At 41.2% G+C, this 12,198-nt stretch overlaps 1 protein-coding gene across 1 annotated transcript; it reads left to right on the forward strand.

Moving 5' to 3' along the window:
• The first annotated feature begins 436 nt into the window (after positions 1 to 436).
• LOC133018663 (immunoglobulin lambda-1 light chain-like) lies at positions 437 to 4,716 on the forward strand. Its single transcript, XM_061085080.1, has 5 exons — positions 437 to 479; positions 560 to 885; positions 2,096 to 2,132; positions 3,422 to 3,697; positions 4,416 to 4,716. Exons 1-5 carry the CDS (start codon positions 437 to 439, stop codon positions 4,700 to 4,702), a joined length of 969 nt encoding a protein of 322 aa, XP_060941063.1. The 3' UTR covers positions 4,703 to 4,716.
• Positions 4,717 to 12,198: the final 7,482 nt, after the last annotated feature.

Below are 12,198 nucleotides of genomic sequence, written 5' to 3' on the forward strand. Positions count from 1 at the left end.
ATCTTTGATCTAAACATCGTAAACGAGTGAATTTAAAAGACTTTGAAGATGAAATATATACATTTATAAATATATACATTTATAAATATAAACACATTTATAAATATAAACACACGTGTATACATGAAGCTCCATCTTGTTTTCAGCAGCAGACGTTGGAAGCTTCACCACGAGCAGCGTGTCAGAGACTGAAGTTTCATAACGTTCCCTCATGATCGTTTCACTGCTGAACTCACTTTATTGTTTATAGTTATTGTTTCTTCTTTACAACCCCCCCCCCCCCCCCGTCAGGAAACCACAGGGCAGCTTCCGCCTACTCTGTGGCCGCAGGGGCTGATGGGAGGTTCCAGGACCTGATCTCACAGCTCGTCCTCGTTAGAGCGCCACTTCTCCTCAGGTTCACCCGAGGAAACCCCCCCCCCCACCCCCCCACAGCATGCTTCTCCTCCCAGCCGCTGCTCTGTGCTGCCTGTGTTCAGGTGAGTGTTTCCAGCCAATCAGGGGCTCACAAGCTCCACCTCACCGCCACACTCACCTCCGTCCATCTGTCTGTCCACAGCGCTGGTTGCCATGGCAGCAGAGCCGACTCAGGACCAGTTGTCTTTGACCAGAGGAGTTGATGAACAGGCCTCGTTCAGCTGTGGAGGAACTGATCAGCGTGGCTACATATTCTGGTTTCAGAAGAAAGACAAAGGAACGTTCAGACTGATTCTTGATATTTATGAAGTTAATGGTTACATTGATAAGAGTTACAATCATCCTCAGAAAGACGACTTCACAGCTGAGATTAAACAGAACAGCTGTGAGTTGAAGATAGAGAAAGTTAAACGCTCTCATGCAGCCACGTACTACTGCGCCTATTGGAAGTCCTATCTATACCCCACAGTGATACATGATGTGTGCAGCCTGAACAAAAACCCTCATGAGGATCAGTGGGAGAGAGAAGTAAACCACAGCGTCACATGTCTCAGCTCCATCCGACAGCTGCTCTCCAGCTTCTGTTCTAAAGACTCGTGCGTTCAGAGACGTTTCCGCAGGTTTGCTGTCGTTCCACAGACAAACCTTTTCCATCGCAGCCCTTTAAAGGTCCAATCAGAGCCAGTGTCTGGTCTCCAGCTGGTTCTCTGTGTTTGGACGGCCGGAGGAATCGGGCCTGAGACAGAACTCTGACAGTTCAACCCTCACACCAACACTCTGCTGATCCAGAAGAAAGAACCGCTCACGTTCGGGCTCAGGTGGAAAAGGACAAAGAAGAAGAAGAAGAACCACTGAGCTGTGGTCGTGTTCCTCCACCATCCAGGCAGCTTCAGTCCCTCCAGCTGGGACATGTGACCCTCACATTAACATGAGGTCACTGGGACCTTTGACCTCTGGAGTCTGATTATTGAATCTTTGAGTCCAAGTGATAACTGGTTAAAATATGAAGAAATCCTTGCTTGATGGAAACGTGTTAAAGAGGACAGAAACATGTTCTGTGAGGCCACAGTGACCTTGACCTTTGACCTTTGACCAGGTCGTCCCTGAGTCCAAGTGAAGGTTTGTAGCAGATTTGAAGAAACTCCATCAAAGTGTGTGTGAGATATCGTGTTCACACGACTGGGACGGACACTCTGACACAAGAAGAAGAGAAAAGAAACTAAATTCATAAAATCGTGTGAAACATGAAAATCATCAGGAGCAACAACGCTAACGTTTTATATCGTAGTAAAGATGTTTCATAAAGAACTCATCGTCAGTTAGAGCACATGATGATGAACGATGGTTAATCCTGATAAACTGCGTCTGTCATCTTATTGGTCGCTACAGTTTATGACATCATCATGACATCATCATGAAATCGTTAACCCTTTAGCTGCCAATAAGCCGAACATGCTGATATTTGCTCATAATCACTAAACACAAAGACCAGCTGAGTTCTGAAAGTATTGGACAAAAGAAGCTTTTGACCTGATGGTGGCGCTACATGAAAAGTCCGAGGCTCATCAGGGTCAGTGCGGTTCATCCTGAGGGGAACGTGAATGTTGTGCTGGCGTGAACATGAGAGAAACGACCTTGAGCTCAGACGGTTTTTGTCTGAGTCTCTTTCACTGTGGAGTTGATCTTCGGCTCAGGAACCAAACTGTTCGTAGATGGTAAGAAACTCTTTTATTTCCCTTCACTGGTTCCATTGTTGAAAATGTGTTGAAAAGAGTTTGAACCATGTTTGATTTTATCCTCGTTAGGACAAACTTCCTCTTTCAGACTTTCTGAAATGAACAAACGTGTGACAGTGAAATGTCGCTGCACATCAGACACAATCCTCTTTTTCTGCTTCGGGTTTGTTCAGAGTCTAAAAAGTCTCAAACGTTTTCTGGATTCTCTTCATCTGCTGCCGAAGGAATCTGAGTTTTCTTTCCTCTCTCCTGAAATAACTTCTCACTTCATGAGCGTCCGTGGAACCTTCAGCCCCGAGCGCTTTGAGACCGACTCGTTACGGCTCATTCTTAAACCACAAACCTTTCAGCAACTTTCTGTTTCAAAAACAAGATCAAATCACTAAGTTCTCGTCTCATGATGAATGTTTTAAATTAAATCATATTTGTCAAAATTTAACAAATCTACCTAAATAATTATGAAAGTTGCTTAAAAATACCAGACTGACATTTAGGTTTTTAATATAATGTCTGCTGATATATATCAATCTATATATTTTACTAACTCACGGACAATACATTTAGTATTTAACGTTAAAGATGTTGTTCAGATGAATGCAATTGCCCTTTAATGGTGAATGTGTATTTTTGTGTATAAACAATAACGAGAAATATATTTGGAATAAATTAAAGATAAATAGGTTTGTCAATAGACAAATGTTTTTTCATTGTATCCCAACTATCTATTTTATGATAATATTCTGAATATGACTTTAATATTTCTTGTACCAGAAACTTTTATTTGGTTTGATGTAGAATTTGTTAAAAGTTATGAGGGAACATTTCAGTGTAAATACATGTTATTATAAATATTTAGTACTTAACGGACATAAAATAGATATTTTTATACGTACATTTGAATACATATAAACAAATAGTATAAATCTGTCTTAGTAAAAAAGATAGTTACACCTTCACACTTTTTAATAAACAACAAATTATGTGACCATTAACGTTTTGTGTGTATTAACAACACAATCCTGTTATATTTATATATTTTATTGTATTTTAAATGATAGAACATGTACACACATTTACAATATGATAGTTATAGTGATAAATATATAAATGTATGATCAAATGAAGTTGAGCGGCTGTGGCTCTGATGATATCTGTGATAACGCTGCCGTGCAGCAGCTGAATCTCTCTGTGAAGTATCGATGAGGTGTTTCCAGGATCAGGCTGTGAAGTGCAGAGCTGCTGTTCATGTGCATGTTGTCACACGTCAGATCGGCCGCTGGTGACCCCGGTGGTGAGCGTGTACTCGGCAGCTTCCATCGCCGCCCTGGACGGGAAGAGCACCCTGCTGTGTGTGGCCTCCAACATGGTTCCTCCTCTGGTCCAGTTCTCCTGGACAAGACAGAGGGAGGGTGGTCCTCTGGAGACGCTGTCCTCTGCTCATGGAGAGCAGCTGGAGCTCAGAGGGACAGGATGCACCGCCGCCATCATGGTGGTCGACCAGAACGCTCCGTACAAATACCGCTGCCACGTCCGGCATGAGGGAGGCACAGTGGAGGCCCCGGCAGAGCAAGGTGAAGGAGGTTTGGTGACTGTGGTGAGCTTCATGTGTCTGTGTCTTTATTCCAGAGCGTGGACTTTCAGGTTGAGAGCAGGACTTATTGATTTCAAATTTTTAAAAGCTCTCGTTCAAAACCCTGCACTTGCACTCAAATAGCCTCTGCTTGTGCTCGAACTGAGGCAAGAACCAGGATCTCAGCTTCAGCTTTACTTCTGACAGGAAGCCGGAGTCGTCATGAAGCCGCGGACGTGAACCTGGTTAAACCAACCGCCGTCCGGCTCGCTCACAGATGTTGAAGCTAACACACTGACAACAAGAACAGGACAATTTAATATGTCAATATTACACCTGGAATTCTATTGGTCGGGACATTTTGACAGATTTGTTGCAAAAACAATCTGAGAGCAGAAGTTTCACGTGCACAGAAGCAACGTGACCACGAGGAGAAGCTGAAGCTGGAGCTGTCATAGCCACAAAATATCTGAGCGCAAGCAGCAAAATATGCAAGTAAGGTCTGTCTGAGAGTGAATGTGGGGTTTTGAGCGACAGCATTATAAAATGTGAACATGAAAGATAAGATGAGAGAAGTTCTGACTTCAAACTGAAAGATCAAGCTCTGAAAACTCATGTGAAGACTGAACCCGACTTCTGGATTCTTTCAGTGGATTGTGCTAAACCGACGACTCAAATACCGACGACTCAAGCACCGACGACTCAAATACCGACGACTCAAATACCGACGACTCAAATACCGACGACTCAAATACCAACGACTCAAATACCAACGACTAAAGCACAGACGTGTCCGGCGGCCTGGGCCTGGTCTCAGCGGCAGGTGAAGCTGCTGTGTCTGCTCTACACGCTGCTGATGGTGAAGAGTCTGGTTTACTGCGGTGGACTCGCTCTGATCCACATCCTGAGGAACCGGGAGCGTCCAGCCGCTGCTCACCAGACGACCGAGTTTCCTGCAGCAGCTTCAACTTCTCACTGATCCTGTTCACTTCACTCTGCTTCTCTTCTCACTGCAAACACTCGTCTGAACTGTAACTTTGCAAAGTATAAAATAAAGTTTTTTATGCTGAAGACATTAAATATAAAAATAAAACACATGTCATCTCCTTTACCTCTGATGTGAACTGACTCCTCGTCTTTGTGCATCAATAATAATTCACTCAGACGCTCTTTCCACATTAACCCTGTGTTGCATGAATTATTACTTAAACATGTTAAAAACTGGTTTCAATGTGTTTTATTCTGCACGAGAAAACAAATGGTTTAAATACAAAGTACAAAAATAACACAACCGTAATATAATTATAAATTCATATTGTTTTTTACATACATGTATTTACTAACAGTGAAGCATGTACAGTATTTAATCCTCTAGGACAGAAATTAATAACTGAATACATTAATTTACTAGTAATTTGAACAAAAGTAAAAATTTATTCTGTTGAAACTATGATTTCCGGTTGATAAAAGTTAAATCCAGATAATGTTATATAGTAAAAAAAAATCTAAATCCAATTTTTTTTCTGGTAAAAAAAAGGATTGTTTATTACTGTATTTCAGTAGCATTGAGATCAACTGTTAACACTTTGCAGTTGAGCATTAATATGTTTTGAATTCACAGTTTAGCCTAATTATTGTAGTTATTCTGCTTATACCCTGATTTTACTCTCATTGATATTTGTCGGCTGCAGAGGAACAAAAGCTGAACTTCAAAAAACTTTAAACGGATGAAAAACAAATCAGGAGTCGTGTCCAGATGTGATCCAGGCAGAAATATTCAGATGTTTGAGGACAAAGATTTTCTTTTTGAAAATGTGTGTGACTGTTACTGAAGCAACAACTAAACAAATTAATAACAATAACAAATCGATGACGTCACATGAACTAAACCACGTTGGTCTCTGCACATGAAGGTTCGTCTGGAAACTGGGACAGAAAGTCATCATGGTTCTGTGTGTGTGTGTGTGTGTGTGTGTGTGTGTGTGTGTGTTGCTGAGCGGGGTCAGGAGTGTGTTCAGCAGCAGATGTCAATCTGTGCTCGTGGTTTTACAAACAGCCGTCGACAGTTGAGCTGTGTGGTTCCTGTCGAGGTTTTAACTTCAACAACAAGTCGACAGTTTCAAGCTTCAGATCGTGAGAAACAACTTCAGCTCAGAGACTCATCAGCTCTGATCAAATATTATGTTGAGCAATAGGAGTATACTTTACGTTGGCTAATTATTAATAATCATGAAATATGATTATTAAAATAATAAAAATTATTTATTAAAAATAATTAAAAAAGATAAAGCTATAATTTAAGAATAGTAAAATAATTAATTAGAAATTATAAGGTTATCCATTAAGAATAGTTAAATAATTAATGAAAACAATAAAATATCAATTAATAATGATACAATCTGTAATTATTATTTAGCACCACCCTGGTTACAGGGACCAACGAGTCAAACTATAAATATCAGTCTCATATGATAAATGTTAAATTAATAATCTCAATAGTTAATATTAATGATTATTTAATAAACAATGAAGGGTTTTAAGTTCAAGCACAGGCTATCATAATCCAGCTGCATTCACACACATATGCACAAATAATCACAGACTACAGATACTTTAATTACAAAAGCATTTATTAAAAAGGGGAAATAAAGTTAATGTTATTTAATGATTCATCATTTTAACAAACTCCAATATTTCAAAGATAACAACAGCAGCAGCACTTATCACAACTCAGACTCAGACCATACATGTAATACCTGTGGTCTGTCCACAACGTCCAAGTGGACGTTGTGGGCTGATGTTTTGATCGGTAAAATCACTGCAGACTTACACGGACGTTAACAGCGCGGCCGGAGGCTTTTCTCGCGGCCCTATTCACTGTAACACACACACGGCCGTCAAACCGGAAACCGGAAGTGGCGACTCACCGCGGCTAAACAATGAAGACACAGAGGTCTTATAAACAAATACACTCAAATATTAAACGACACGCTAAGTATTAAAACTAGTCTCTGCCCAGACAAAATATACTCTTACTGTGAAACTCTCGCGGTGTGCGTGCGCATCTGCGCGAATGTGCCGGGAGCTCAGTGAATCACGTGGTCTATCGAGCGGTGCTCCCGTGGTTGTCGTGGTGACACGAAGCTCGGCCGCTGGACCGGAGAGGAGCAGATTAGCCATTGTAGATCGTGTGAAAAGAATAGTCCGTGTGGGAAATGTCTGAGCTCGTCCCGCGAGTGAACTTCCTGTTTCGGTCTTTCAAGTTAAAACAGCAAAAGGTCCTATCAAAATAAAACTTCGACTGAGATAAAAGAAAGGAAATGAAATGAATTAAACAAACGTTTGTGGTTGCTCCCTATAGCAACTAACTCATCTGGATAGACCTGGAGAGGTCAGGAGAGGTCATCAGTGCAGGTACATGCCCCCTGGAGGAGGGGTCATGGGGTTCAGTGTGCTCTCAGCCAATGGACTGTCAGATTTTGGCCACAAGGGGCAGGCTTCGCCCTCAGTGGACATCTCAGGTTTCATTTGGGTTTCTCTGCATCTCCCCCCCAGGGCCTGCTGGGGGGGGGGGGGGGGTAGGGGTTCGACCACCAGGAAAACTCTAGAGCTGGTCTCAGCATTGCGTGTAGGCCTCGTTTATGGTTCTTTGTTTAAAACTCAGATCACTGGGGCCTCCCCAACAATTTATAACAGCTACACAACAGAAAATCTGTTATATTTCTGTCTTTGAAAACTGTTTTGATCCTGTTGTTGTTGTTGTGAAGTCCCTTTCAGTCGTTACATTAACACAGTGGTACATTTATTTGTTATAATGGTTTTACATGAAGCTCAGTTGGAATAAAAACGTTGATTTATTCTTTGAATAAAACAAACTGTGAAACGTCTCATTGAATTTCTTAGTTTGTACTTTTAAAATGAATAATAAATTGGTTCATTTCTCAAAACCAAGTTCCAAAGTGCTTGAGAAAGTCAAATGATCATGAAAACCATCACACCCAGTGTCCAACAGTCAACTGGACGTCAGAGGACAACACCACGTTCCACATGCAGCTGGACGTAGGGAGGGACGCTCGGACCTGGGGACTCAACCAGTCCTGCACATCACATGGCACAGGAGAGCTCCTCAGGTCAGGACTCAGCCGTCCACCTCTAAAGGACAAGGGACGTTCATCTGAAGACAACTATGTCCACATGCTGTCCAGGGAGGACAGATGGTCTGAACCAGGAGTAAACGAAGCCGTCTGCGTCAAACTAGGGAAGCCGTCTCTGAACAGGAGGTCAAAGGGGAATGGACCCCCCACTGTGCACACGGAGACATTGAGCTGGACACTTGGTGTCAATGACTCAGTTTCCACTGGAGTTTGAATTTGGGGCTTTTGGACACTTGATGACATCTGTCATGTTCTTTTATCCCAAATATGAGAAGAGCCGGTCTCGGTTTGGTTCAACAAGTATTTATTAAGAAGCAATGAAAAGGTATGAAAAGTTCAGCACAGCAATGGGCACCCAACGCACGGCCCCGCCCCTCTAGCGGCACCGGGCAGTCACGGGTCGCACCGCACGGACGGCGGTTGTAATATATTATAACAGAAGGTATAATTTGATTGGTCAATAATGAAGGGGAGTCGAGACTTGTTTCTTCCTCGATGGTGCGCAGGCGTAGCTCCAGCCTCTCGGCTCTGGAACCAGGAAGTGATGAGGAGCCGCTCCCAGTCTGGCTCCTCCTCTGATGGTTGCTGAGCAAATCTTCACATAAACAAGCCTTGACTCAGCTGAAGCCTTGTGGGTCGGTCTTGTTGTTCATTGGTGTTGGGACTGTGTTTTTGTGAAACCAAAGGCCTCCTCTTCGGCCTATATGTGTAGTCAAAAGCCTGAAACCACATGTTCCTTTGTTCCTGACAAAGCCAGAGCACAGGGAACTCAGTCTCCCAGGATTCCTCAACTTCACACAGAGGTGTGAAAATCACCAGGGTCAACTCCTGATTGGTCACTCTGGACCCCATGACCTGTGAGGTCCCAAGTAATATAAGACCAGGTCTCCCCCGATTCTCTCTCTTTCTTCAATCCGTCTGAGGGAGGAAGGCTGCCAGCCTCTCTTCCTGCATCCCTGAGAGGAGAAGCCTGAATTCTCCAGCTCGTATCTTCTCTTTGCATCCAAATCTAGGAGAGGAGCACAAAGATGCAGCTTCCAGCTCATCTCACCAAGGAAACCTCCTCGCAAATCAAGCTCTACCAAACTCCTAGTAGCGACTCGATGTCCTGCAGGAAAACTTCAACCAGAAACTGAGCCACAGCTCAACAGAACCACGAAGGCAGAAACCAGACGACCAGCCAGAAGACTTCACTGCACTGAGAACTGACCTGCAACTTCCTTTTTCCCTTTTCCACGGACGGGTCACACAACTGGGCTTAATAATGATACCAGGCTAAGCAAGACTGTTTATTAGATTCTGTGTGCTGTTTATAAGTTTGATTTGTGTTGTGATACTTAAGTTATAAGTTATTTCAAAAGTAATGTTAGTTTGCTAGGCTCCTCAGAGTCTTTCTTTGCATTTCATTCTACACTCTTTGTTTCACAGACACACACATATCTCTTCACCTACTTATCTCCTCCCCCGCTACCTGTCGTAAAACCACTTCAAAAGGAGGGGGGGCTGTTTCTTGAGGGTGACCAGCGACCATCTTAGATTCACACAGGAAGGTGCTACACTTTTGACCAGCCGCCATTTCGGGAGAACTCCGATTTACATAGACACACACACTCACATACACATCTTTGTTTAGTTAGCACGTTGTTAGTAATTTGGGTTTTTTATACTTTATTATATTCATAATAAATGTTTTTCTTTCAACAAATGTTCTTTCATTAATGTTGCATAGGTATATTTTGCCAACCTCTACACTGTCAATAACTCCGTAACCTTCAATGCTCATTATATAATCTTTAAGAGTAAATATTGAGATTTCTAATTGAACTAGATCTAAATGAGACTGATCTTAACATTTGATTGTTGGTCCCTGATACCAGGCTGGGGCCCTGTCTTTTATTAATTATAATTACAAATTGTATTATTCTTAATTGATAATTGTACTGTTTTTCATTAATAATTTCATTATTATTATTTGATAACTTCATCGTTTTAATAAATAATTGTATTATTTTTAATTAATAATTGTGTTATTTTTAACAAATAATTGTATTTTTTTAATAATCATATTTTATGATTATGAATAATCAGCCAACATCAAGTCTACTTATTATTGCACAACATTGGAGTTAAGAATATTGTGTTCCTACCTTTCTCTCTTCCCGTCAGAACCTGGGGCAGCTAATGAATTCTTTCTGAGGCTCATAAGCACAGTGCATTCATGTATGTGTGATGTTTGAATAAGCTAAGGGAGTTATGCTTTAATATAAATAGTTAGGTATGAGAACAAGTTAAAGTACAGTTTATGACCAGCGATGTGACGCACACACATTCTAACAACTTCAAGATTAACACTAAGCAGCAGTTATTATAATTCATAGTGTGAAGGTCATATATCTGGCCCAACTGCTCCTGGCCCCAACCTACTGCTTTTGTTAAGAGTTCAGTTCCATAAACATCTTCACACACACAGACAAACATAGATTTTAAAATCCCAACACATCACAGCAGCAGGATGGAGGCGGGTTGTGTTTTTCTGTTGTTTGGTTTCCACTGAAGAATCGATCACTTACTTCACTTGTGTTTTGTGAACTTATGCAAAACAGTAAAGCATCCAAACTCCCTGATTAGAACTCTATTTTTGTTTGTTTGATTATTTTATTTATTATTATTCAAATATATTTTTTGTTTGTCTTCTTATTGTCTGCCATGTCTAAGCTCAGTCACTGTTGTTTTCTACTGTGCACTTGATTTTTCTATCTTCAAGTATTATTGGCCAATATTATTTTATTCTAAATAAGTGGATTAAAACTAAGTTAAAAGGTGGAGACATTTGTTTTTCACTGAGACGATGATTTCATGTGATTCCATTTTATTTAGACATTTTCTGGACACGTATATAAATCGGTAGATTTCACAATAAGAGTCAACATATAATTGGTATATATTATACACACAGAAGGAAAAGTATTCTGCTCATCATGGTGAGAAGTTTGTAAAAACATTAAAAATCTTTAAAACTAGTAAAAAGCACAAGTTGTGTGATTTTATTTTAGATTTTCCCACTGGATGAGGTAACTAACATTCCACTCTGGGAACATGTTGTAAGTTTGATTTCTAAAGTTATTTTTCCATAGAGGAGTTGAACACTAGAGGGCAGCAACGGACAAGTTACAATCTTGACTGCAACTAACTGATGACATTTACAGTTTTTCTCGATTGCTTAAGCACAACCACACACCCAATCAGCAGAACACATCAGATCCTTTGCAAAATGAAGCACTCTTGTAAAAACTATACACTAATTTATCAAAACCATATTTTGTTACCATATGAAACACACACGTTTCATATGACTTAATTTTGTTTGAACCAGTTACACACTGCTGTTGCTAACCTAAAGCACTTTTAGCAATTCCAGTTCTCAGTGATTAGAGTCCTGTAAGTGAAGTACACAGAGAAAGTGCAAGTAGACAATAAATTCACAAAACTCTAAACAACACCAATGCTGCAGACTCATGAAAATAGAATTACTTCTCTCCATATTCACAAATCAGTCAACATGTCAACATGGAGAATCAAAATAAAACACGTCCCAGTTTTCATGCTACTATAAGAGTGTGCATAACACTGTAAGCTCAGCAAATATCAGACAAGCAGAAAATTCAGTATCCAGTTCAGGTTTCATTGAGGGGAACCTGAGCCTGGGGGGGGGGGTCGTAAACCCTCCACCGCCATGCAGAGAAACACTCTTTGATTGGGTTTAGAAAGGGAGAGGATGGTGGAAGGTATAGTTCTGTAAACTGTGGATGGTGTTGAAACCAGTTCTGGACCAGAGCAGAGAGGTGGAATGACACATGGTCCCAGATGACAGTGTATTGCATCTGGTGCATGTGGTTTACTGCTGTGACGATGTTGTGCAATCGCTCCAAAAATCTGAGAATGTGAGGTGTGTAATAAGGGCCCCTACTGGTGGGACGGAGGAGGACCCCATTCTGTGTAATGGCAGTGGAAAGGGTGATGTTACCCCCACGTTGCCCTGGGACATTGATTATAGCCCCGTGGGCGTGGCCAATGATATTTCTGTTTCTCCTTCTTGCTTATGTCAGGATGAACCCTGCCTCATCTGTGGATATGAATTCATGCAGGATTTCCTCAGCATCCATCTGTAAAACTCTCCGAAATACAGTGAAATACAGATGGTGTAGTTCAGCATAGTTCTGGTATACAGTACATTTACATGATAAAGGTTACGTGTGCAGTATGCACAAGCTCCATTTTGGTTGAAGTCAGGTGAACTCAGCTGCTGCTTTTGTATAGTGCT

Source organism: Limanda limanda, chromosome 13 (genome assembly GCF_963576545.1).
Source record: "Limanda limanda chromosome 13, fLimLim1.1, whole genome shotgun sequence".
NCBI classification, from domain to species: domain Eukaryota; kingdom Metazoa; phylum Chordata; class Actinopteri; order Pleuronectiformes; family Pleuronectidae; genus Limanda; species Limanda limanda.

Bases quoted from the DNA above. Each gene is read 5' to 3' on its own strand.
- LOC133018663 (XM_061085080.1), top strand. From the start codon at position 437: ATGCTTCTCCTCCCAGCCGCTGCTCTGTGCTGCCTGTGTTCAG. The intron at 886-2,095 runs GTGATACATGAT...TTCACTGTGGAG, and splicing joins AGTCCTATCTATACCCCACA to TTGATCTTCGGCTCAGGAAC. The intron at 2,133-3,421 runs GTAAGAAACTCT...GTCACACGTCAG, and splicing joins AACCAAACTGTTCGTAGATG to ATCGGCCGCTGGTGACCCCG.